At 36.5% G+C, this 27887-nt stretch overlaps 1 protein-coding gene across 1 annotated transcript in view; it reads left to right on the top strand.

Annotated features, from left to right (window-relative positions):
* LOC122792759 (phospholipid-transporting ATPase ABCA1-like) overlaps positions 1-27887 on the top strand; it is a 2266772-nt gene that overhangs the window by 299608 nt on the left and 1939277 nt on the right. Inside the window, exon 7 of the mRNA XM_044060333.1 lies at positions 17974-18205. Coding sequence (XP_043916268.1) covers positions 17974-18205 — 232 coding nt within the window. The remainder of the gene's footprint in view (positions 1-17973; positions 18206-27887) is intronic.

Here is a 27887-nt window from a genome sequence, read left to right as displayed (position 1 = left end):
AACAACAAACCAGCAGAACTCATGGGGCCCTCCTCCACTCCACACTACCTTTCTAACCAAAAATATCTCTACCTACCCCCCTATATTCCATGTGCCCCTCTTTAAACCTCCCTTTTTCCTTACCTGTACCCTAAATAAACCCATCATCAGGTAACAGATATTGAAAAAGAAAGAGTTACATAAATAACAAACATTTCAGAGCAAAACTGCACAACTGCCTAGTCAGAAAAAAAATAAAATAATAGCTCTCTACTTGACAATAAAGGGTATCTATAAGCAAATTTGATATACTAGTCAACTTTGAAAGAGACAGAAAGTAATACTTCATTACAAAAACATTGGCTACTGAAATTCTAAAACCCCTATAGCCCTAAAAAGATGAAAGAACAGTAAATAAAAAATAAATAAGAATGAAATATGCAAATAAAAAAAGTTTGCAGGTCCTTATTTCACTAATATGAATCGCAAAACTTCATTGTTTACTGTTTAACATGCACCTCATGTATCAATAACATGAAAAATCATCATTACTCAGTAAGCCATCTCATAAGTGATTTTGGAACATTCCTTATATGAGGCAGTGAGTCTTTAAAGCTATTATTTGGAGCTGCATCAGCACATACAGAATATGGACACTTGGCTCTTCTATATCGTCTGATACTGAAAGCAATGAATTTTCATTTTTTTCTTCCCCTCAGATTCCTTTTGTCCCACAGAGTAACTTATGTCAATGTCGACAGGTGTCGGAGTGTGATACAAGTCATCCACTATACATTCATTCCACTGGTCCATTTTCTGCAAAAACAATGAAATCCTCTGTTTGTCTACAGATTCTAATGCTACATTCTCTCAGCCTCTTTAAGATAGTGAGCCTTCCTCCTACATATCATCATCCAGCATTTGTTCTCCATTTCTTAATCTGCTGGATTTCTGATTCCCAAGATGATGACACTCTACTTTTGGTCACTTCCACTTTCACTTCCACCCTTCTATGGTCACACTGTGTGGCATGGGCTATCTGTTATTTAGAGGCCTGCAGGCATACCAGAAAGTCTGGCACTGCTGTTGGGGAGGTGAAACGTTGTCTTTGATCATTATATATGACAATCAAGGCAGCAAGATAGACCAACGAAGAAATTATGGACTTAGCCTTCAGCTGTTTGTGGATATTTGTATATTCTGCTCTTCTTAGATATAAAACCTCAGAATAGTCCTGAAAAGCATAAACCACATACCCATCAATCAGAGGTGCAGGTAAGAGGTAAGTATTATTAAAGTTGACTCCTTTGCCACACTGGTGTGGGGTTTATCAATGGTCTGTATGGGTGATTTAACTCCCTCGCTTTTCCGTCCCATCCCATGTGATCTGTCCACCTCCCAGTCCATTTCAGATGGTGTATTTAGGACTGGCAAATACTTGTTATAAAAAAGATAGAAAATCTTGTCATCTATCGATTCTGGTAATCCAGTTTAATGCAAGATTGCTCGGTGCTGCCAATTCTTTAGATCTTCAGGTATGTCATGGACAAATTATACTTCTTTCTCTGGTATTGTGATTTTCAAATTTTGCATTTTAATCTGTTTAGGTTTATAAGTATAGTGATATGTAATTAATTAAGTTTGTCAGTTACATCTACAATATTATCATGCTGTTTATGGATCCACTCATGTAATCCTTTAGTTTGGAGAGATACATCCTTAAGCATTTCCAACATTTGTGCCATTAACTGCTTCTCAGATTTTATAGAAGTAGGGTAGTGAGCAATGGTGATCTTTTAGGTGAGACCTGGTTTAATGAGGGGAGTGTTCATTTTCTTTTTAGCAATGTTATCTGTGGACTGCAGATTGAATTTTAGTAGTTGGTCTTCTTATTTACAGTGAGAGCCAAAAGAGCTTATAAAAATTAAACCACCTAGATGGGCTGCCAACCATGCCCCTTTCTTCTTTTAATGACATTGCAGATTCTTTACATGACACATTTGCTGAATTTGTACTATTGCCCACAAGATAAATTTTAATTAATACTATCCCTTTATCTCATTCCACTCTTAATGTCACCTCTGTACCTCTGAGGTGACATGCATGTCTAATGTCACCTTCAGTCAGTAACTGCGTTTCTAAATAAATTAACTCAGCCTTTGCAATGATGGGTCATTCACTTTATTCAACATATTTATTTTCTGTATATTTTTTCCACACTTTGCTGGTTATTTTGACTCTTTAATTGCTCGTTATTTTTCCCGTGGTTAATATGGCCATCCTTGAGGAACTGCTGATGAGTCTTTCCTTTAAAGCAGCATATACTGATATTAGGTGACATATCATCACAGTGAAATATGCTGGTATCTTCGGTTACCCAGTCAAAATCCAGTGCAATCAACTATATCTGAATTCAGAAGCATTCCCCACGATTGTTGCAGCAGATATTAACACTATATTTCTAGTGCTAAATTCTTATTTGACAGCAGCTTTTTCTGAATAGTTTCATAATGCATCACACATAAAATTCATCTCATGTCTCACACACTTTACTTTCAAATAGGCAATGCTCTGTTAGACTGGACAGCTTTCGTCTTAGATTAATGTATATCCTTATTTTAATTAATGCACTATAGCATGGGTGTAGGTAATTGCTATGTGTGACCTTGGCCCATATTATACCTAGTAAGTGTCCTTTAACTAGACCAAGAAATAAACAAACAAAATTATTTTTTCTTAGTCTAACTAATTTAATATATTGGTGGTAATGGACTGTACAATAATCCATACCTTTAATACCTATTACATAAAAATAAGTGAGATGTTCTTTTATTTTGTAATAAATAATAATCATAATAATAATAATAATATAATAATCTGAACAAGGTATAACAGACAAGAATAACAAGTCAATCAAACATAGTAGAAATATATTTGCATACTATTTACAAGGACTGTCCACTTCAAGATTTCATCATAATTTAGCCATGCCGATGGCATAGAGGTATAAAGCCCTAAGTACAGTTCTAATAAACTGGGTTCGATTAGTGGCTAAGACAACTGATGGAGCAGCAGGGAAGGATGGCGGTGCCTGTCTTTGGTGGGAGGGTATTCAACAATAATGATTTTTTAGGGAAAACCTAGTTCAATGAAGGGAGATGCTCTTGAATGGAGACTGATGAGCATGGGAGGTATAGAAGAAATAGGTAAGACATTTAACCCCCCAGGAAGGAAGCGGAGATGGCTGAACCCCCAGAATGCCCTTAGGATTACAACCGACCCCAGCAATATTGGACTAAGTTTGGGAGAGGGGATCAGAGTCAAGCTAGTAAACCCAGCATGGACATGGGATACAGGGGCCAGACCAGTGTAATGATGTCCCAAGGGAGACCAAAAAAAAAAATGAAAAAAATTCAGCATAATCTATTCATCTAAACTATATGAAAAATGTCACCTCATTTTACACACATATCATTTCCAACACCAGACATTATTTTTTATTATTCCTTAGGCTCTTCTCTGTATTATATTCAAAAATATCTCTCTAACACATCATCAAGCCTGGGTAAGAGCTACATCTATGATAAAGGGAACTATTATTTAACATGCACGAGTCCTATTTCTGTTCAGATCCAGCCTCTTTACAAGCATAGCAGTGCAATAAACTGAATAATCCTTGCCATTCTAGTGAACCAGCTACAATCTAGCTATATAGCTTTAATATCATAATTTTCCAACAATTTATAAAGCTTTTCTACATAAGACAAAATAACTGAGCCAATTATATTATTTAAGACATATAAGAATTATTACTATTAAAAGTATGGACCAATGAAACATTTCCTGTCAAAGATATTGTTAAAAGCAACCCTCCATTAAAAAATGTGAACAAAATATAGAAATAAAAGGTACCACAAACTTGAAAAAACAATTCCATCATTTAATAACAAGCAGACTGATATCTTGAATGTTGACCTCAGACGGCAACATAAAAAATAACTAATTCAGCCTGCTAGCCAATTAACAATTTCTCTTAAATGCAGTAGATCAACTTTTCCTACTTTTAATTCTATACAGTTCTGAAAACATTTATACATTCAGTCTGTTGTGGTCCACCTTTTCCCCCTAATCAATTACCTTCTACAGAACACAGCACCATAATAGACAAAAACAGCATAATAATCTTTTAGCCATTTGCATTTTGATTTTACATATTTATTTACACTAATGTATTTCATTATCCCTACTATATAACCTGTGCTGACCATTCACCTAACACATATTTGTTTTATAATTCCATTATGAAAGAAAAAGTTTCAATTCCCCCAAACCATAAATCATCCTTGCGGAGATGCCCTTTATTTCTTGACATGATATTATAATGGATGCAGAAAAAGCATCAATATGATATACATTTTTAAAGATTTAAGTAAAAGTACTACCCCAGTGTGATACTAACACAATTATTACCATGAAACTTTGACAAACATTAGAATAATGCACCTCTTGAACAAGTATACATTACAAAAGCATTCCTAGTTTGAAATACTTGGTACTTTGCATCAATGGCAAATAGCATTCAAATATATCTTTGTCATACAGAATAGTAATAATTTTCAGACATAAATTAACAGGCACATGCTTGTAAAAGTCCTTCATAAAAGGAAGCATTTTCATTTCTCTTATACCTTATGTATCTTTGACCAGTAGTCCACTACATATAACAGGTCAGTAAGAAATTGATGTATGCGGCCATGCTACATTGCCACAGCATTGTTCTTTATCACTCTAATCACTCCCCATTGCCATAGGTTACATGGTTGTTCCCCTTGAACCCTATACAACCCCACCCTCCAAAACATGTCAACCCCCACACACTTTACTAGCTATTTGATGCAGTGGTGTCTTGAAGTATTTTAGTGCAGCTCAAATGAATGGTTCACACAGATCAAGATGAATGCACTGACTAGAAATGTAATGTATCTAATACACCCATTTACTCAGAATTGTCTACCATGTAAAAGCACTGAATTATTACCACATATCACAGTATATTAACAGTTAATACAGGTTCATATGTTCATAGGTGTGTGCTAGGCTAATGGCCCTGCAACCTTTACAAGCCTAGCCCATAGAAGTGCCCTGGTATCGTGCAGCCCAACGTTAGTTCCCAGTGCCTCTATCAAGTAGAGCAACTGTAGTGATCCCCGGGGTGAACTTTCTATTTCCCATCCACTCATCAAGATTTCTCATGAAGAGGGCTAGTGAGGTGCTGTGCTTGACATTTATGGGAAGTCTATTCCAGAGCGTGGACAGTCTCTGACTTATGAATCTGTCCCTCCAGCATGTTCTGTTGATTGTGGTAATGAGGTTGAGGTCTCTGGAGTGTGTGGTGTGGAGGGATTGGGATTTCTTTAAATGTAGAATTTCTAACAGAGCTGGGTCAGACATGGCTTTGTAAGTCAAGCAGAGATCACCTCTAAGTAGATTATATGAGATAAAGAATAGCTGGAGTTTTTTGAGTCTGTATGCTCCGTTTGTTGAGCAATTTATCAATAAACGTAATTAAATTCCCAGCATCATGATACCTTTCCAGTTTTATTTATTTTTATTCATTTTATTTTGCATTTGTTGACCGGGTTAGTCTGACTGAGCTTTTGGCACATTTTCAGCAGAGACCCAGGGAAAAAATCTCCTCAGGGAAAAAAAAAATTTAAAATTTTAGAAACAAAAGTATTAACAATCAGCTTTAGGCTCTTTTCAGCAGAGACCCAGGGAGAAAAGCTCCTCAGGGAATACAATTTTAAAAACAAAGTATTAACAATCTTCAGAAGAATATGAGACTTGTTACAATATCATTTTAACTGCTTTGTACAAAATAAGTTAATAGTCAGGAAAGGATTTTGAAACCAGTTACATATCACTTTAAATGGGTAGTACCTAGCTGTTCTGGAGTTTAGAGAAAAAGGAATATTCTAAGTCCTAGTCCTGCTGAGGTTTGACAATTTCACGGACATTATTTTCTATCCCATCATCTACTACCATAGCCTACTTGAGTACATGTTATGATGTAGATGGAAGCAATTGCAAACTTTCCATCATGAACTGGGATGAGGTAACAGTTGCAATCCTGTGGGAAAAAATAATTTTAACACTGCTGGGAATGACAAACTATACATTACATTATTATACATTAACTAATGCCATCTGCACATGTTACCTATGCCCCGAAACAGAAATAATTGCTGTATATTAGTCTCCAAAAACATATGACATGCTGTAAATATGGAACTTCCTTCCTGTATTATTATTTTCCTAAACTGCCAAAGATGTGCCAGAACTTGTTTTTTTTCTCATATCATTTAACCAGCTGAACAAAATGAGCTAGAATCTTCCTTAGTGTACTATGCACCCTGTCCACTGCAGATGATGCATCTAATGCCCAGCATGCTTTTCAAACCACCAGTCCATTGCAAAAGCATTGTTTTAGCAAACTGCAAACCATGAAACCTTTCTTCACCTTAAACATCAAAGCCTGTCACTTTTCCCTGTCTTTCCAAAGTCACCCTTTCTGCCTAATGTGATCAGTTTGTCTGCTAATCTTTGACCTGTGAACACATAAGAGGAATCAGTTGTTATGACTAAATTATATTGCACTTACAGTTTCACAAATTCAAATAAATATGAACAACCAGAATGAGAGGCAACTATTGCTTTATTAGCAATGAGGGGTATGCAAAAGGCATTCATAACTGTAATGTAGGATCAGTACATCATTTATAACATTTGCTCAGTGAGTTGGGATTAAACAATAGATATGTATTAAAAAGATGCAGGCTATATGCTTTCCCCTAACAAAACATAAAATGCAATTGCCTACTCAAATCACAGTAGTAGAATAAATAGTTAATGCTGTGAAAATTAAATAAACTTTGTGATGTCATTCAGGGATACATTAACCTTGAACTTTATGAATTCTTTAAGGCAGAGAAACCTAAAATGGCCAGAATTTTTAAGATTCCAACAATTCATGAAGATAAGGTTAAGGCACCTTTTAGACCTATTGTAGATGTTGACTTTTACAAAATTTAAAGTATCTTTATTTATCTAGACTGAATGCTGAACAACATAGTTTGAAATTTAATATTTTATCTAACGGGTTGTGGCATCTATTAGAGTTGCTAGTTGCTACACAATTGTGAAGTGAACGATGGTCAAAGAATTATGGTTACTTTAGATGTCACAGCTTTGTACACCAGCACATATCAAACACAGGGCATTGAATATGTCAGGAAATATCTAAGTTCACTGATTTTGATAACACCTTTCTGAATACTATTTGCATATTATCCTTGAAAATCATTTTTTCACTATTCAAGGCAAATTGTTCCAACAAATTTAAGGAGTAGCCATGGGTACCAGTGTAGCACCAGTTTTTGCCAATTTAGTGATGGCTTGATAGGAGATGGAATACTTGAAATTGCACAATTTTTCAGCAAGGTGTTTTTTTTATAAACATTACATAGATAATCTGTTTTTTTTTCTTTTATTGGGGGTGCACATTTCATGAATTTGACCATTTTTTTAAAGATTTAAATATCATTACAGATTTTATCCAGGTCCCCTTCAAGAAACACATTACACTGAATGACATTTGATGACCTTTATTAAATTTCCATAAACATAAATGTTAATCGATATTCATTTATTTCAACCAAACATGATACAAGTGAAATAACATCCATGTAAAATTATCTTAGGACAGGACTGCATAAACCTGCTCATCCTGACCAGTAAGCAGCGTCTATACCTCCACTCACTTACTCATGAAGCAGCATACCCGTTCACTTCCATTACTATTTATTGTTACTTATCAAGCAGTGTACCCGCTCACTTTCATTACAATTTATTAGATTATACCAGCAACCAAATAAGCAGCTTCCTCCACTTACTTATGTACTCAAGCAGTGTAACCACTTATTTTCCTTTCCAAACCTATTGAATTGACCATCCAACACCAGATGGGGAACAGAAGAATGTAATTCTGCCCCTCTTCTCCACCCTGTCCAAACTAAACATAAACATATCCACACTAATAAAAGAGGGAGGGAAGGTGGGTAGCAAGTTCACACCAAAATGTGACTCCTATTCCAGTTACACTTGCCTAACATCCTTTAAGCCCCTTCCTACCCCTACCTCACTTCCTCCCAACCTTATCCATTCCTATTTAACCCTATCTTCCCGCTATCCTCCCAAATCCTTCCACTCTAACCCCCCACCTTGAAGATGTCCCTGGACAAAATGGTTTGTTCCAAACCTAATTTGTCCAGGTCCCCTTCAAGAAACACATTACACCGAATGACATTTGATGACTTTTATTAAATTTCCATAAACATAAATGTTAATCAATATTCATTTATTTCAACCAAACATGATACAGGTGAAATAACATCCATGTAAAATTATCTTAGGACAGGACTGCGTAAACTTGCTCATTCTGACCAGTAAGCAGCATCCATACCTCCACTCACTTACTCATGAAGCAGTGTACCCACTCACTTCCATTACCATTTATTGTTACTTATCAAGCAGCTTACCTGCTCACTTTCATTACCATTTATTGCATTATACCATCAACCAAATAAGCAGCTTCCTCCGCTTACTTATATACTCAATCAACGTAACCACTCACTTTCCTTTCCAAACTTATTGAATTGTCCATCCAGCACCAGAGGGGGAACAGAAGAGGGCAATCCTGCCCCTCTTCTCCACCCACCAGCCTGACCAGACTGTTCCCCTTTCTGCGGCACACTTCCAACAAACTAAAACCATTTCGGCATCCTGCCAAACATCATTCGGTGTACCCCATCCCCACTAACCAAGATGGGTAGAGCTAACTCCTAAAACCCTATCACATAAAATAAACAGTTACCGAAACAACTGAAAACAAAACACTGACCCTATACCTTTGCTAAGATAACCTAGCATCGCACTGCACATGAGCTAAATAATCCTCACTTCATGACCAATGACAGCTCTGTAATTGACTTCAAGGGCATTATAAAACCATGCAGAGTCAGCTACATGTCATCATGCCACATTGCAATCCAATTTACCACCCAATCCAGTAATAACCAAATGAGCTCTCCTTAATGCCAGAGCAATAACAATTCTAATGACTCCATCACTACCAACCAAATTTAATATTATTAAACTCCCGTTGTCTAGCAATCCCACCATCACACTAACTATCTCTTACAAGCAATAAAACAGCTCAGCAGTCATCATGGCATTCTAGCAACTTAACAAAATAAGCCATACTATTCAGTTATTAAACCCAATTGCATGTACCAATGAGATCCGTTAAACGCAGGTGCAATATCAATCCAGACATTAAACCAACTAGCCTTTATAACATGAAATGATTAAACAACCATCATGGTATTGTTCAAACACCATCAGCCTTGTAAGTTCAATATTGGCAAGTGGAACAAACCATAATCCCCCAACAACCCCAATGAACCTCCAACACCAGCTAACACAAACACCAAAAGTAAAATAAATACTCCATGTCCACTCAATCATCCTCCCTCACACAAACCACTGACTCAACCTTCCAGCTTATAAACCTTATCACATACATAGCCAAAGTGAGGAACAGGCCAAACGACTGAAAGTAAACCCTAAGTTGCTCCCTGATGTTAAACCAATGCCCCCTAAAACCAGACCAGGGTAATCGCCAACTAACCTTAACAGCAGCCCTATCATAGATCACGAACCTTCCTGTCATCCCATCCAATACGAGAGTAGCACCTAAGAACCATCCTTGCCCTTGCTGGCCCTCACCTTTCTGTAATGACTAACCACAGCAATAACAAATGCCACAAATACACACCCAAACCCCACACCTATAAACGTATAATCAAAATACAAATCCATATAACCCATCCTATCCAACTGCCGCAAAAGCATATCAAAAGAATTAAGCCACCAGCAACAAAACTAATAAACTACATAAAGTATTAACCTTACCAAAGTAACCCAAAATAAATATGTCCTACATCTGCAAGAAATCACCACTGTCCCAAACTTAATGTGCCTTAATGACCATTGAAAAAAATACCTAGTACCCTATAGCCTCTCCAGCACTCAAAACATCCACAAAGCAAAAACCACTACCTTTCAAGACCATTTCCATCAGGCATTGACTGTTGCTCACTCAGCACTCCATCTGTGACCTCAATGTGCCCAACCAAGTGATCAGGACTTCATTTAAACATGCATCCAAATTTAAACATGCAGCAAAACCATTCTCACTATGATGACCATCTAATGTATGTGATCTATATGTCTTCCCGTACAAATATATGTACAATATTAAGTAACTAGCAACTTAGCAGCATGGAAGGAAAACCCAGGGGTACCCAGCGAAACCCACACAAATGCAAGGAGGGCACGCAACACCCACACAACTGGCTCCTGTCAAGAATTGAACTGGAGAACCTCTAGCTGTGAAATGACAAACCGCTGCACCACTGCATCCCCTAATGCTTAAATAATAGAACTCTTAATTCTACCATGTATTGTACATTATCCTGTATCACAAATCAAACAATGGTCATAAAACATTAATACTTATTCTAGAGTAAACAAAAAGTTGGTTATGCTTCATTATCCTGGACAGTCACAAATTTCTTCTTCTGGATCACTGTGCTTGCCTTTACACCTATCCATTTCTGATTACTCACCCAATGACTCCACCGCTTAATCGACACCAAAGCATGATCATCTGCGAACTCACAGTATCTCACCACTGGAACTCAGCACACCATCATCTATAAAGAAAAGAACAAAATTAAACCCTCTAATAGGAATGAGAAGGCTCCACCTTATACCCACCTATTCCAAACTACAGCCACAGTGTTCCAAGACCCCATCTGCAATAAAAAAAGACGTCAAACATCCAAAATACATAACGCATTCCAGGACATCTTCAAAGACAACCTATCCGGCCAACCTGGGAAGGAATGTACCACTGACACTTCCATCTGTGACAAAGCAGCCATAACTGAAGCAATGCTTCCTATAATGCTATCAAATACCCAATATAAATGTAACTACCACTGGAATATATCAAAAGTAAAGCAATCTGAAAGGACCTATCCCTAACCACAAACAGGCAACTTTGCAATTCCAGACCACCAAAGCTATTGAACATGCTACACTTTGTTTGTGTCTTTCGGCTTTTCCTGGTTAGGGGTCGCCACAGCAGAATTCCGGTCCGCTAATGATTGGTAGTGGATTTTTACGTACCGGGTTACCAGCCGTGACGCACAACCTTCAACGAAGGCACACCCCATTCACGTATGCCTCCACACAGAAGTCGCTCTAGCTGAGAATCGAATGGGACAACGTCTTGCCATGAGGTGACAATGCTACCGCAGCACCACCACTGCATTGAACATGCTACACTAAAAAAATAAATAAATAAAAAAAAAAAAAGGGATCTAAACCTTGTCATCACCATGATAGATTTCTGACCCAGAGACTCCCCAGACTCTGGAATAGACTGCCCATACATGTCAGGCGGAGTGCCTCTTTGGCCCTCTTCAAAGGAACCTTGATGATTGAATGAGACATAGAAAATTCACCCCAGGGATCACGTCAGTTGCCCTGCTAGACAGGGGTCCAAGGAAGCAAATACTATGAAAGGAAAAGTGCTTCACCCAACTGACAACAGCCCTGCCTAAAACCACATCCACAATGAAACCTCCCTCTCCACTAAACATACTAAGCACTACTTGTATGGCTTATAAATTGCCAACACAACAGGATTTGCTCTAACATAACCCCCCCCGAAAGAGTCAAAGTCAAAACTCAAATACACCTCACTGCCCAATGCCTAGCTCTCACCCTTCCATTTCCAAAATGAGAAACACTAGCATTTGAATTGTGGAACAAATAGGAAAATGAGTAACACATACTAACAGCTTACTAGCAACTTCAGCTAGGAAGGTCATAGGATGGTTAAAATATGCTGGTTTTACTTCTCACAGGGATCTCATAATGAATTAATACAAGCCACAACAATCCCAAAGGTTTCTCATTTGTATCGTTGCTCCTGCCCATCACTCTATCCAATTGCGGATCCCCCTCTGCACAGATCGTTGGCTCATATACCAAATGACAATGAAGAGCAGGACCAAGGACCAAATACCAAAACGACCCCCACCATACATCTAAATCTCTTAGTGCAAGAAATCTGGACAAAGATTTACACAATGGGGGAAAAGAGGGAGCAAAAATAGGGACAGATTTTTAATATTGCTCTTATAAGCTTAGAAACTTGCTAGAGTAACAGGATATGTGTTAACATACATTTTCTGAAGTATTTGAAGTCTGAAACTTAAATGTGTGTCATTATTCAGTGACTTTACTCCTCAGCTCATCCCAGTGATTTGAGAAAACCCGCATTTATAAGGAGTAGTCCAGAAATATGAGGCAACATCTGGACAGTTGAAAGGTATGAAGACCACGCAGCTTCCTACAACTTCACGTCATAGTTTTCACCTCCACTATCTGCCATTATTCATACTATTTTTTTTTTTACTATATGATCTGTGACATGCCCCATTGATTCCACCAGCCATTCTACTCTGAAGTGATACTTTACCTTTACAATGCGCATTTGCCTGTATATCTGTCAGTGATTTGTCCCACATTCCCATCCATCATTACCTCAAAGACATGCAGCCCATCAAAGCAAGTAGTATGGGCCTTGATCATGGCATCCACCTTTAACGTCATACACACACACACACACACACACACACACACACACACACACACACACACACACACACATACACATACACCTCCTCTTCAACCACTTCCAACTCTGTGTGCACGATCAGGACGTTACTACCTATTCATATGAAATATTCGGTGCCCAAATGGTTATTGCTGCAGAAAAAGTATTTATTTATTTATTTTGTAAAGATACTATGCTCCCCACTAAAATCCGGCAGTCTTTAATCATGATTTTTTTATTCATTCATATATGTTATTCTCTACAGTATGTTACTATAGAAAACACACTGCCCAACCAAAACCTGCGAAAGACTCCAACCAGAACAGCCTGCGAAAACCACATGAACTCTCACAAACCCATCAGTCTCGTTGAAAGGCTGAACAGCATATTTGCATCAATATTGCCTACTCTGTCAGTTTCCACTACTGAAAGCAAGTTCCTTAGCCTCACCGTGTCTCACTGGGAACCAAACATTTTGCTTAATTTTATATATATATATATATATATATATATATATATATATATATATATATATATATATAGGTTCACTACACATGACCAAAAACCCAGAAAACCAACGCCCAGAATACGTAGCCCATAAGACCAACCACCCACAGGTGTGTCATAAGTGCCTCTTCAGTCTACGCCTGTCTGAGTAGGTGTGACTATGCAATAGACTTCCTTATTGGTGTAAACCTGCTATTTTAAAAGAAGGAAATGATGTAATATCATTAATATGCAATAGACTGTCTTATTGGTGTAAACCTGCCATTTTAAAAGAAGGAAATGATGTAATATCAGTTATAAGGATCTGAGGAAGGGTCGTGGTGGTGACCCGAAAACACTTATCCTATGTTCTTCCTTTTTGTTTTATTGTTAATTTAATAAATTTATGGATTATTTAGTACTACTTAGTGCTTGGCTCGAGTTTATGCTTCAATAGAAAATATATTGCGTATGGCATGTCTGAGTGATATGGAGATACGGAGCTACTAAGCTGTGCTCTAGAAAGTTAAAAGTGTGATAGTACGCCTTTGCTGTTCATCGCTTGTCGTCAGCTGCTTGCAGTTTGAGTGTATATACCAAGAACTGTGTAGCTGCTTGTGATTTGAACGTATTTTGAAACAAGTAAAAGTTTGAACAGTGCACTGGATTTGTTGATTGATCCTGGCTGTGTTTATTGTGCTGTTTGTTGTCGTTTTAATCATTTGGATTTTATACATCATACTCCTGTCATATTCCGGTGTTGTATTGATTGGACTTAGATATATATATATATATATATATATATATATATATATATATATATTCTTAAATAAAGTATCCTATCTACCCGATTCCAGTCACCTCTTAATGCAAGCCCTCTGAGGAAATTAAAATGGTGGGGGCAAAACCCTACATAGTGACCGCCCCTAATGAACAATGTGTTTAGAGACTTTGAGCAAATTCCTTATTCTTCTGACCTATGTGCTAAAATACAGACGCTGCTTTCACCGGATTACTAACCACACTATACACATGTGCGATTACCCCTATTGATTTACCAGTGACCAGTAAACCTTTGTGATAAGACATGCAAAAGTTAAGCAGCAGGACTTTTCAACCAAGTTAAGAAGCAAAGAGGAATAGCCAGCCAACAACCAAGCTCTGTAAGCACCAACACTCCCTACCCATACGTATCGTAAAAAAAACAGCATGCGATCAGCTTTTTTTTTTTTTATATATATATAAATACTGCACCTGCATGGCCGTGACTCCTCCCTGAAGCTTCCTCCAGCCCAGCCTGCCATCACTACTGAGGTAAGCCAATACCGACAACCTTTTTTTTTTTTTTTTTTTTAATGTTAAGATCCAGGAGTCAGAACCTTGAGAGGCAAGCTCTGGACTAGAACTGCCCCCCCACCAACATTTACAGCCAGCGCTCTGCTGACTGAAAGAAAACTGACAAGCCACGTGTGTAAATGGGGATAACTTAAGGCTATTTTAAATTAACTTGCTAATGGGTTTTAGCCTCACAGCTCCTAAGAAGAAACTCAGGCATCTCACAGCCCACGAAATTACCATCCCTGAGCTGTCCAGTTATCAAAACATCCCTAAGCGTCACTACGTCACCACCATAAGCCTTCCCAGCCCACCAGCAAAGCATGGAACCACCGTCCCCGCAAGCGGTTAAGTAACAGATGAAGATGAACTCCATCTGAGTAACGGACCTGCTCTGTTGCATGAGCCTATAGGAAGAGTCTAGAGTCTGGACAAACCTAAGGTATGAGGGGACCAGGACACAACATCGAGACATGCTTCAAACTTTACAAACAGACTTTGAAAGTTGCAATTTTTTACCAGTAAACACTTTTTTTATTTTATATATATATATATATATATATATATATATATATATATATATATATATATATATATATATATATATATACACACACACACACACACACACACACACACACACACACACACACACATACACACACACACACATACATGGCTCCATTAGAAAATTAACACTGGGGAACAACTCACTCTCCTTACTGCTAATGGGAGACAATAGACCATAGCTGTATCTCCTGATTCCTTGTCACCCCCCCCCCCCCCGTGAATACCCTCTTAATAATAACCACTTCCTAACTCACTAAAATCTGGCTATGTGAAGAAGAAAAAAAAAACTGTTACTCACCTCTCCCTTTCTATTAGTCACCCAAAGGCTTACCTGATCACCAGCCTACCTCAGGTCGCCATGGATTTGATCCTGCACTTAGAAAGTTCACAAAAAATGTGACTCCTATTCCAGTTACACTTGCCTAACATCCCTTAAGCCCCTCCCTACCCCTACCACACTTCCTCCCAACCTTATCCATTCCTGTTTAACCCTATCCTCCCGCTATCCTCCCAAATCCTACTACTCTAACCCCCCACCTTGAAGATGTCCCTGGACAAAATGGTCTATTCCAAACCTCATTTCTCAGGTTCATTTTAAATAATAGAGGTTTGTCAGTCAATTTTTTTTTATTTGATATTAAAGGTCAACAAGGAAGTTAAATCCTTTGCAAGTAGAATTTACAATAAAGAAACTTTTGTCAACAGTTATCTGCATAAACAAAGCCAGCATGTCATGTTTATGAAACAAAATGTCATGAGGAGTCAGGTCATCAGATTAAGTAGGATGACAAGCGATGATATATTTTTAACAGATGTTAATTTTTTTAAAAGGTTTTTTCCTAGAGAGAGGTTACAAAAATGATTTTCTAGATAAATTAATGGCTGAAATATCATCCATGCAGAATGACAAATTCAAACCTATTTTGAAAATCACTCACACTGTTTTGAAACAAGGTAAGGTTAAGCAGAGTACAAGTGCTTGTAACTGTTTCAGTAGGTCATTTCCTTTGCAGGTAATCCAAGATATAAGTATTATATGGCATATTATAAATGAAAAGTGGAAAATCATTTTAGGTAACAAAGATCTGGCAAACGTAGTAGGTAATAAGCCAACATTTTGTTACAAGGTTAGAAAAAGTTTTAAATCTGTGTTGGAAAATTCAAATAAAAAGCAGGAAGCATTAAAAGCAACATCTTAGGGACTTTTAAATGCAATAAGTGCAAGTTATGTAGATATGTGATGGACGCATTGTTTATTCATATTAAAAGTCTTGATAAAACACTTTGGGCCATAGGCCATTATCATTGTAATTCAATTTGAATGGTATACATTGCATCATGTGAATCCTGCAAAAGTTTTTATGTATGTAAAAGCATAAAGAAACTCTCTAAGAGAGTTTATGAACATACAACTGCTATCAAGATATGTGATCTAAGCAATGCCTTAGCCAAGCACTCCTTAGAATGTATAAACTTCAAGTTCATCTTTTTTGTGCTAGACAGTGTTTCAGTTGACACCTTTCAACGTGATTACAATATTCACTTAGAATGTAAGGAGACAGAATGGCAAATAAGATTAGATTCTGATAAAAAAAGGTTAAATGAACACATAAACATGAAATATTTTCTATTGGCATAAAGGTTATAATACAGTGTATAATATTATTTTTACATTCTAATATTTAATGAGAGAGAATATGCATTTGTATTTTTTAATAATTAAATTTAATGAGCTGAACTGTTTGTTAATTAACTATGATTTGTCATGTGACTTTGTATAAAATTAATTAGGATGTGAAGTCATTTATTCTGAAGAAGTTCTGGTTGAAATAAAGAATGAACAACCTAAAGATTTCCTTCCTTTTTTGACTGAATTATGGCAAGAGCATGTTTTATTTTGTTGCTTTATTGTTTTCCTGCTGTTTTAACATTCTAGTACACTTTTTGGAGTTCAAACCTTGTGATGGGTTAATCTAGGGAAGTATAAATGCTGAAACATTTGCAGTGTCAATTTTATAAAGACCGCAGTGAAAATGCTACCACATAAAATTGTGAACAATAAACACATTCTGTGTTTAAAAGTACAATGAAAAAGTGTACAATTAACATATTGTGCTTCAAACAAGGTCGCAACTCTGAAATAAATAAAAATCAAGTAGATTAAATTATTTTTTGGTACACAACCTTTGTTTAGATATACTTTTTTCTGATGGACCTTAGCTCATGTACTAATGCCAGAAATAAGCATATAATCCAAGAAATGCCACACCCCCACTTATTTATTTCATTGAATAAGAAAAAAATCTTTCAACACTTTCTCATATACCTTCTGAACCTCATGACCAAGAATCAACAAGAACAATTTTTGTCTAGTGACCTTTTTCAGCAGTGAATGTATTGTTTGAAATTATTTTTCAAATTAAGCTCAATACAGTATCATAGTGATCTAAAAAACTTTGGTCAAACCACAGAATATTGAATAAGTTATCTAAGATGCTACAGCATTAATGAGGATAAATGTTAAGTTCACCAAATATTCTAAAGGAAGACATATAGGTCTGTATCTATTCAATTTACAAATGCAACCCATGACAGCAAATGCAGCATATAAGTCAGGAAGGTATTAAAATAAAAAAAAGTCAAAATATATATTTTTATTTATTGTGGCTCATCTGTGATGTGCTTTATGTTAAGGAATCATTACATACAAGCTTCTGTACTGCATTGTAGCTTTTAACTTAAATGAGTGCACATTATAATGCATGCAATTTATTCTTTCATTGTTCTTTAAGCTTCCTAATTTGAAGACTCCACAAGCTTTCCAGACAGTTAACAGTTTATCCAATATAAATACTAATACAAACTCATTTGTCCAGATGTTTGGCTCACTAAGTCTCTTTTTATGCGGATATAATGTTCCATTTGGAATGGGAACAAATACCTCCTCCACAAGCAGTGCAAATACAAGTACCGGCGGGAATGGCAGTAACAATAATTCAAGCGTACCTGATAGAAACACAACAAGTGAGTATTAGTTGCAGAGTCTGGTTATGTATTTTTATCTATATTTTAACAAGTCTCTTTCATTTGAATTCATTGTATTTTTGCTGTTAGTGATTGCATGAGCATACACATATTTTTTATTCTTACAACTTCCTTATGTTTTAACAGTGCTCCTGTTTTCATATTTTGCATTTCATTTCTCTTAAATGTCATTATTATTTGGTGAGATAATTATAGGTTTTTATGTAAGTAAAAGGCTGGCTGCCCTTACAGGCCATTTTGAACCAAGACAATCTCTTTTTTAGTGCTTGAATTATCCTATCCGATTTGTTGATGGTTTGGCCACACCCACCCCGTGGTCAATAGTTATATATTATCCCTAGTGAGAATAACTGGGATCATACCATTGATAATTTGAGGGGACCCACATATTGGATAAAGAATTTAGAAACTAACTCTGTCCATTAGTACTACAGGGGGCAGTCCTGGGGTAAATTGTCTGTTTCCCATCCAAAGATCCAAGTTACACTTGAATATGGATTGGGATGAGCTTTGTTTCACATGGGCGAGGAGTTTGTTTCAGGGGAGTGGTGTCCTTTTCAGGATAAACCTGTCCCTCCAAACTGTTCTGTTGATGTTTTAGAAGAGGTTTAGATCACCTGATTGAGCAATTCTGATGACATTTGACTTGCTGATGTGCAGTAAATCCATCAGTATTGGGCTGCAGGATGCCTTGTATGCCAAACACAGGTCACCTCTTAGCAGTCGGTAGTACAGCATATACAGATGCAGGGTTTTGAATCAGTCCATGTAGGCTGTAGTGTTTAGGCCTTGTATCCTTTTTAGTAAGGTACCTCTGTGGGTGTTCCAGTTTTTGTATGTGTCTGCACAGATACAATGTCAAGCTGGGCGTTATACTCAATGATTGGCCTAATGAGTGCTGAGAAAATGGGGACAACGACATTCCTAGATCTAGACATAGTCCCTTTATTTATAAGCTGCGCAGTATAGAAGAACTTCCTTACAACAATGGACACATGGTCACGGTCCACATAAGTTCCCAAAGCCCAAACAACTAGGTCAATTCTTAGAGATGTATTGTATTTACTGTATTTATTTATTTATTTATTTATACAATGCTCATTTTACTAAATGCAATTCAAGTATTAACTGCTCACATTGCTATGAAAACAACACTTATCAGTAGTGAATGTTACTTACACTAAAGGAATGCACCAGACTGATAGGAAACCACAACAATAAGAGATAAAGGATGAGGCAACAGACAGTGGACATGAAACGTGATAATGTAATTCATACTTTACTGCAATAAACATGAATGATTATTATATCTAGTATGAAAAAAAACTATAAATGTATTAAAATATTTAAATATTTATCTGCCTGTCTATGTATCTTGCTATTACAAGGTTGGGAGGTTGGCATAGTAACTAAGGTAATTACCTTACAGACAAAAAGTGTAGGGCTTGATACTCACATGGGATAATTGGCTAGGCTTAAAATTACCCACAAAGGCAGTTAGCCTAGTAATCTATGAACCTAAGAAATATTTTAGTCATAATGATTTTGTCCATTTACCAGAGACTTTTGCATTCTTTATAGTGTAGATTCCTTTGTATATAACTTTGAATTAAAATCATATGGTTTCTTTTTAAAACTCTGTACACATTTACTCACATGTTTACTCACACGTTCTCACACAAATCTCATGAGCCTCAGACAAGGTGTCTGTAAGTCAGGAAGAGTAAATGTCAGACACTGACCTCAGATGTGAGCAATATGATACATTTCTTTATTGCACATGGAAGGATTACCAGGCAGTTAACTTTTAAATGATTTCTGTTGGCCGTGTAAATTGCAGCATATATAATAATATGTGCGTATTGATCAATCAGTACACCAGTCCTATGTATACATTACAGAGACAGAAAACAACATATACAATTCAACCTGACCTTCATGGTATTGTTGACTGTCTATGTGTCATTTACAGTGTATCTTCTGCTTTAATCCCTTATGGTGACCACAAACACAGCTGGTCATCCTCATCCTTTGCCTGCTAGAAAAAACTCATCAACCCCTCTGCTTTACAGACTCTATTCTTTCCCAGTCCCTTTTTGTCCCCACTGCCTGCCAAACATAAATATTCTGTAAAACGTCTGCACATTTGTTTCCCATGGAATGAGACCTGACCATGGAGGCTATCATTTATACAACCATCATGTTTTTTTTCTAACCCTGGCTTGGTGACATCACCAAGAAAGCATATTTTGCCTTCCTCTGCATGTGAGTTTTCACACCAACATGCTAATGCAGGCTGCCATCACCATATTATTAGGCCAAGCCCATATTTCCAGTTATGGTTGGCTCACCTGTAAACTTCCATTTGCATGGAGCTGAACAGACACTGTATCACCAATCCTTCCCCCTCATTAAGTGAACTGGCACATTACAACCCACCCATACCAGATTTTCTAGTGCTCAAACCCTCTATAAGAAATCACGTTGTTTGAGTAATAGTCAAGACTTATTACTCTATACCACAGAACCTGAGAGAACTGCCTTTCCTATCTCTCCTCTTCCATGACGGCCTCTGTTTCTGTCTACTCATGTAACTGCTGTAGCGACAAAGACTAATCCTTTTCTTATGTCCTACAAATTATGTTCCATACATTCCCTTCACTTGTGATTGTATGTATGTGCATCTATGTGTGTCTATTATTATTATTATTATTATTATTATTATTATTATTATTATTATTATTCAAAGTTAATTACAATATTCACACACACAAATAGATGGATAGATAGAGAGAGAGAAAGAGAGACTGAGATAGACAAACATAAAAACAAATGGGCCTATCCTGTCAGTAACATGCCTGATAAACCACACCAGAATAATAAAAAAGACTAATGACTCAGAAACACAACTTTATTTGATGAAGTACAACAGACAGTCAAAGCACATGCTCTCATCTTATTAAATAACCTAAACAGAGTTGGTATTTTGTTGATAATCACAAAAGGCAGAAGCCATTTATTTCCTACAACCCTTTCCATACTCATTTTTAAAGAAACAATACACTTGTTTTTCAGCTGTGTCTCTGAAGGAACACTATATACTTTGCTGAATACAGTAATTAAACAAATGCATAAACATTATGAATAAATGAAACAAAATTTTATAGAATTATTATGGTTCAACAATCAGTATATATACTGAAATTATGGCAACAGATAACCACAGAGTCTAGAAAAGGCATACTTAGGTGAAAAACACATGACAAAGAATTAACATTATTTGCATGTCCTTTTTGTAGCCCCATGTTATACGTTCCTGAAATTAATTCTTATACTTAGTCACACTATTAGCTGTGATGGAGACATATATAGCATATGTGTTCTTCTGTGACAAAAATAAGTGCAAGAAGGAGAAATCCATTATTTTACTGATCTAAAAAGAAGTATCAAAATGTATGCATTGTGTACTTCTATAAAGATATTTCACAAAGTGTGCTTGTCACATTGTTGACAAATGGTTACAACTAAAGCCTAACAAACTGGCAGTTTAAATAAGAGGGGAAAAAAGCATAAATGAAAAAAGGATTTGGCTATGACTAGGAAATCCAGCTCAAATAGAATAGAGTTAAAGAAAATACATTTCACAAGTCTATGTAATCCAGAATAATTCAAAATTCTAGATAAGTATTTACCAAAACTAGATTTTCTATTACAGCCTCCATTTCCTAACTATCATGAATAATTCTTCAAAGTGGCAGCCTTAAACACAAAAGTTAACAAATACTATAAGAAAGTTAAATAGAAAACTGAAGGAGAAATTGTGAAGCATTGGAATTTAAAGTTATTGTTCTACAAACAAAGTTTGTAGTATCCAGTTTAATTTATAGTGCACATTTCCACATATCCAATGTCATCAGATACATAGCACATAAGTGATGTGTCATGTTTGTGATGACACTGAATGTGTGGAAAAAAATGCAACGACTTACGGGGAAGCCTTATGATAGGAACCTCATAAAGTTAAAAAAGTTCTGTATTTCACAGATATCAACACATGAGTTGTCTAGCTCTTTAATTCATCATTGTATAAATAATTCAAATGTTTTAAAGATAAAGGGATAATGGTCTAGATTGTTTTTTTTTTTCTCAGTGAGATAATAATAAATATATGAGAAACTCAGTCTTGTCAGGTTCAATTGACAGACATGAGGAGGTTTAAAAACATTTTGGGGCGTATATAAACCATATAAAATATATAACATGTAACATAACAAAGCATAATACAACATAACAAATTCTAGACAAAGCATAGTGAAGGCCATAATATAGCTGATCTTTGTCAATCTTGTTACTTCCTTTCTGCAAATTGATTATTCAATCTTACTTGAAATAATTCCAAAGTGCCTTGGGATTTTACATTCTGTTGGCATATTATTCCAGAATGTCTCAACTTTTTATCTAAAAACCAGAACGCAGTGAATATGACTTATCCAGGTGTCATCTATAGAAAACCTAAAAACAAACAAAAAAAAAAAAAAGAAAATGTGACAACAACAGTTAATAATAAACATGTTTTGCAAGCACAATATAAAGCTCCTGATGTAGTTAGCAGATACCACAGTCGATTCATGAGAAATAAATGACAAGTCAAAGAAGGACAGGCATTTTACTCATTATAGGATTTTAGTGCACATCTCAGATTCGTGTTGTCATAAGGATAATGACACACTGCCATAATACTCTTCAGAATGCATTAAAGTAATTAAATATTCACAATGAAGTGGTTAATTATACTGAAAAATGAAGGTATCCATAAGGTAGTGGTTTGAATGATGACCACTTTAAGCTGATGACACTGCTAGAATTTATTCAGACAGTTCTGTGAACGTATTACATTTAATGTAACAAAAGGAAAAAGAAAGGACAAAGTTCATGTTCATTCATTCAGAAAGCGTGTGCTGTTATATACTGAGTTAGACATTTAAATAACGTGAACACAAAAATATAATATGTTAGTGGATTTAGATTTTTTTAATTTTGCTTATAAAGTGCATTTTAGTAACAACTTAAATATGAGACAGCAGTTATCATTTCTATTTTAATTACACAGCTGTTTAGGCTACAACGTGATTAAATGTACTTTATACATCTTTTACCTCTACAACATGCATTTAAGACTATTTTATTAATGCATGCAGTAGTGCATAGACATTCACCTTTCTAAATTCAACCCATAATTACAGTTTCCTTTCTATGATGAAGCATTTCAGTCAAGTCTTTGTAGAAATACATTTCATTTCTACAGGTGAATTAGTGTTAGATACTTTTTGTACCCAATGTGCTGGACTTAATATGAACTGACAGCACAAACACACCCAAAATAGGGGAGTAACTGCACAGATAAAAGGTTTTAGCACATTTGAAGTTTATTTTTAAACAGTTTCAAGTCATGTTTGTAGAAACAAAGCTAATTTCCATGACAGCATTTATTTCTTTTATAAACATTTCCCAAAATAAAAGTGATACATTTTTACAACAAAACTAGACGTGTTTACACATAACAAGGAAGGAGGTCAATGTTTCTATAGATTAGCTGAGTGCATTACTAATTAATTATTTATTTGCTTATTTACTTCACAGTATGTTAATAGGAACAGGTTGAGTGAGCCAAAATAATGGTCACTTTTCATCAGGGGTCTGGGAAGAAAAGGTTTAGTGCTTGATATAAAACCAGAGTAAATATGATAGTTATATGTACTTTTACAATAACCTCTTTAAAAGAGAAAAGAAAATAGCATTGGAATAATAGTATAGACTGCATTGTTTTTAATCATTTTATATGCTTATCCTTAATAGTTAATGTTAACATTAACAGGGAAGATAAGTACGAAAGTGTTTGGAGAATAGGTATGAAATTGAAAAGATATGAATTATGAAAAAAATTCAGTGTGCAGTTAATACAATGACATTAGTTTTTCAGGATTTTGTGAGTTTAGTATATTTTAATAGGCTTGAAGGAAGAATTTGACTGACAATATTTAGCTACTCACAGAGCAGTATATGTACAAAAAAACAATACCTAATGACTAGAAATGAGTTTAAATAAGGAAATGCTCCACATATGGTTAAACAGTATAAATGCCTGCATAAACATCCTTTGCTTATTATTCACATCTGCCATTTCATTTTTGATGGCTAATATTTCAGGATTATGAGGACTGAACACCACTAATCTGTGCACATTCTTATATGTATATGTAATAATTAATACATTTTTAGTATAGACTATTCCACTTACTATCATTTACTGAAAATGAGAAAAAACTGTGCAAGTCCAATAAAGTTCATTCCATTTTGTGCAATATATTTCTAGGCAGTTTATTTAGTTAGACAAATCTAAAAGAAGTTTGCATCACAGTTGCTAAATGTTATAGAATGTCCACCTATTATGCATATTTTTGTCAAAATTAATCTATGTTGAATAGATGACACAGCGTTTTTTGACTCAAAAGAAATAAAGACATTTCTGAATATTCTTTCATCCAATTTGTGAGCATTCCTTCATCCACCCCTTTTAAATGAACTAGATTATATTATTTATGAATTATTTTAACTTTGTTGGGATGCTTACAGGAGCTTGACTTAAATGAGCAGTATAACAATGCTGTACTTGTCAACAGTGGACATTGGCTATTAAAAGGTTATCTCAGCAGTTTTCTCATTTCGGGGAACTTTATCAAACATAAAACTACTGTTCAATCTCAGCCTTACTACAGGATATGTACCCAAAGAGTGGCGCACAGCAACTGTGGTCCCTCTCCACAAAGGTGGTGCCTCAACGGATCCTGGAAACTATCGCCCCATAAGCCTGACTAGCTTTGTCTGCAAAGCTATGGAAAGGATAATCATGGACCTCATAAATAAAGATATTGGGGACCTACAGACACTGGATCCTACCCAGTTCGGCTTTGTTAAGGGCAGATCCTGCCTCTTAAACCTGGTTGATTTCTTTGAAACAGTCACCAAGGCCATTGACGAGGGGAAGGTGGTCCACACAGCCTACCTGGACCTCGCAAAAGCCTTTGATACAATACCCCACTCGGGCATTATAGATAAGCTCACCAGCTTAAATATAAACCCCTATGTCACTAGATGGGTTGCAAACTGGCTCAAGGACAGAACCCACATGGTTAGAATTGCTGGAGCCATGTCAGACTCCAAACCAGTTACAAGTGGCGTCCCACAAGGCTCAGTCCTGGGACCCCTCTTGTTCAGTATATATTTCTCGGAGGTACAGGCCAACACGGAAGGACTGTGGCTGACCAAGTTCGCAGATGACTGCAAACTGGGCGCCATAATCAACTCTCCAGCCGACACAAGCATCCTCCAAAAAGGCCTCATAGAAACAGACAACTGGTACCAGAGCCATGGCCTCAAGCTAAACGCCAAAAAGTGTATAGTCATCCCCTTTGGCAAAAACAAAGTGCCCACAAATTGCCACATAGGTGGTAATCCATTAAGTACAGAAGAAGTAATTAGGGACCTGGGGACCCAAGTTGATAGCAATCTCTCATTTGACAACCACATGGCCAAAGTGGTTAGAAAAACATTTTATATAGCCCACCTAATCATGAAGGGATTCACATCTAGATCAGGGGAGGTCATCGTGCCTCTTTACTCATCCCTCATCAGGCCCATAATTGAGTACAATGCCCCTTTTGGGATGTACCTTACCAGACACCTGCAGCAACTGGAAAGACCCCAAAAGTACCTCACCAAGAGGATCAAAGGGCTCAAACAGATGCCATATGCTGCCCGGTTAAAGAAACTCCAGCTCTACTCAGTGGCATACCGCCTGTTCAGAGGCGATCTGTGCCTGACGTATAAAGCCATGTTCAACCCGGAATTAATGGACATGCTGCACCTCAGAAAATCCAAATCCTATCGAGCTACACGCTCGAGAGACTTGAACCTCAGCACTGAAATAAATAGGACATGCTGGAGGGACAGATTCATAACCCAGAGGCTCCCTTCACTCTGGAATAAAATCCCAGTCCAGGTTAGGCAGAGTCCCACATTGACTCTCTTCAAGAGGAATCTTGATGAGTGGATGGGAGATCGTAGGTTTACCCCGGGTATGACTTCTGTGTCACTGTTAGACAGAGGCACAGTATACTAACCTCAAAAAAAGGGCATAGCAAAATTAATTTAAAATGGGTGGCGAAAGCCAAACACATTCTGGCTAGGCTTATAAATGCCCTAGGGCAGATAGCCTAGTATGAACCTATGAACCTATGAACCTATGAACCTATGATATCATGATAAAGCCATTTGTCTGAATTATGCTTTTCAGTAGAGGAAGGAATAAGGGAAATACACACGGTAGCTGTGAGACCATTTTGTTAGGAGTTCACCTATAGAAGATCACTCTGCTTCTGTTACCCCTTCCCACTGATCAGTATTACCTCACAGCAGGAATTATACTATCTAAAAGCAATTTTACTTCAGCCATCTTTGATGAAATGTCGTAAGTGTTTTGTCTTGATTCAATAACCATATGATCACTGAAGTCTTTAGTTAATTCTTTCCTGAATTACAAATCATAAAAATAAAAACATTACCTAATATGTAGTGAGGCTGAGCCATGGTTGCCATTGTAGTTTTATGGTAAAGCTGTTCTAAAATATCCTTTCTTTTCAACAAGTTGGAGCTCATAAAAGTTTGACATTTATGTTTCACATTTACTGTAAAAACCTAAGTTATTATAAAAATCAAAAGATCTGTAATTTATATTAAAGTGTGATCACCATAACAAATGTTCAGAGCACAATTCTTGAAATACCAAAAAAAGTTATTTTATTTTCTAATCATTTAATCTCTGTGGGAAGCCAGATTAATTGCCAGTGCTTCTAAAGGCAAGTTAGGCAAGACAAATGTTAGCCCCCCCCCACCCAAAAAAAAAAAAAAAAAAGAAAATTTTGAAGCTGTAAGAAACTGGCCAGTTCTTAATGCCATAAAGTAAATGAAGGCTAGGGTTAGCTTGTGGATAGCATATCTTAGCACCCGATTTACCTGCCCTGTAACACATTTAATAAAAGGGAATGTGTTCCTTAAAGTAAAATGGACACTAGAGGTAGATGATCCCTTTAATCAATTGATGAAACCACAACATTCTGAGTCTGTCTTTGCATCTGCAGATTTCGGCAAGCATCTTATAACTTATATTAATGCATTAGAAGTAAGCCTAGAGACAGTGCTGCCATGGAATTTTAATGGGGAAGAACATCTGTTATGATTTTTGAGTTGAAAACTAAGAAGACCTGAAATTAATTATTCCCTTTTAGATAGGGAATATTTGACAATAAAGTGGACACTAGCTTTGCTAAAGTATTACTTTCTTACCCAAGAATTTATGCTTGCTGCAGACCATGTGCCTCTGCTATGAATGAACATAAAAGAGGTATGGAATACAAAACTCTCTAGGTGAGCACTTTGCTTACAGATTTTAAAATCAAGGTTAAAGACAGACCAGACTTGATTCACGATATGGAGGTTGGTCTGTCTAGGGCACATAGCCCACCTATTGGGTGCTAAATCCCAACAGAGAGTTCCATGCTAAGGAGAAGAGCCAATGTAACATTGTGTGGGAGGTTCCCATTAG

This window comes from Protopterus annectens, chromosome 2.part0, assembly GCF_019279795.1.
Source record: "Protopterus annectens isolate FY-2018-M chromosome 2.part0, PAN1.0, whole genome shotgun sequence".
NCBI lineage: Eukaryota > Metazoa > Chordata > Ceratodontiformes > Protopteridae > Protopterus > Protopterus annectens.
The sequence above is the reverse complement of the archived record's forward strand: the minus strand, read 5'-3'. Positions and strand labels throughout refer to the sequence as shown.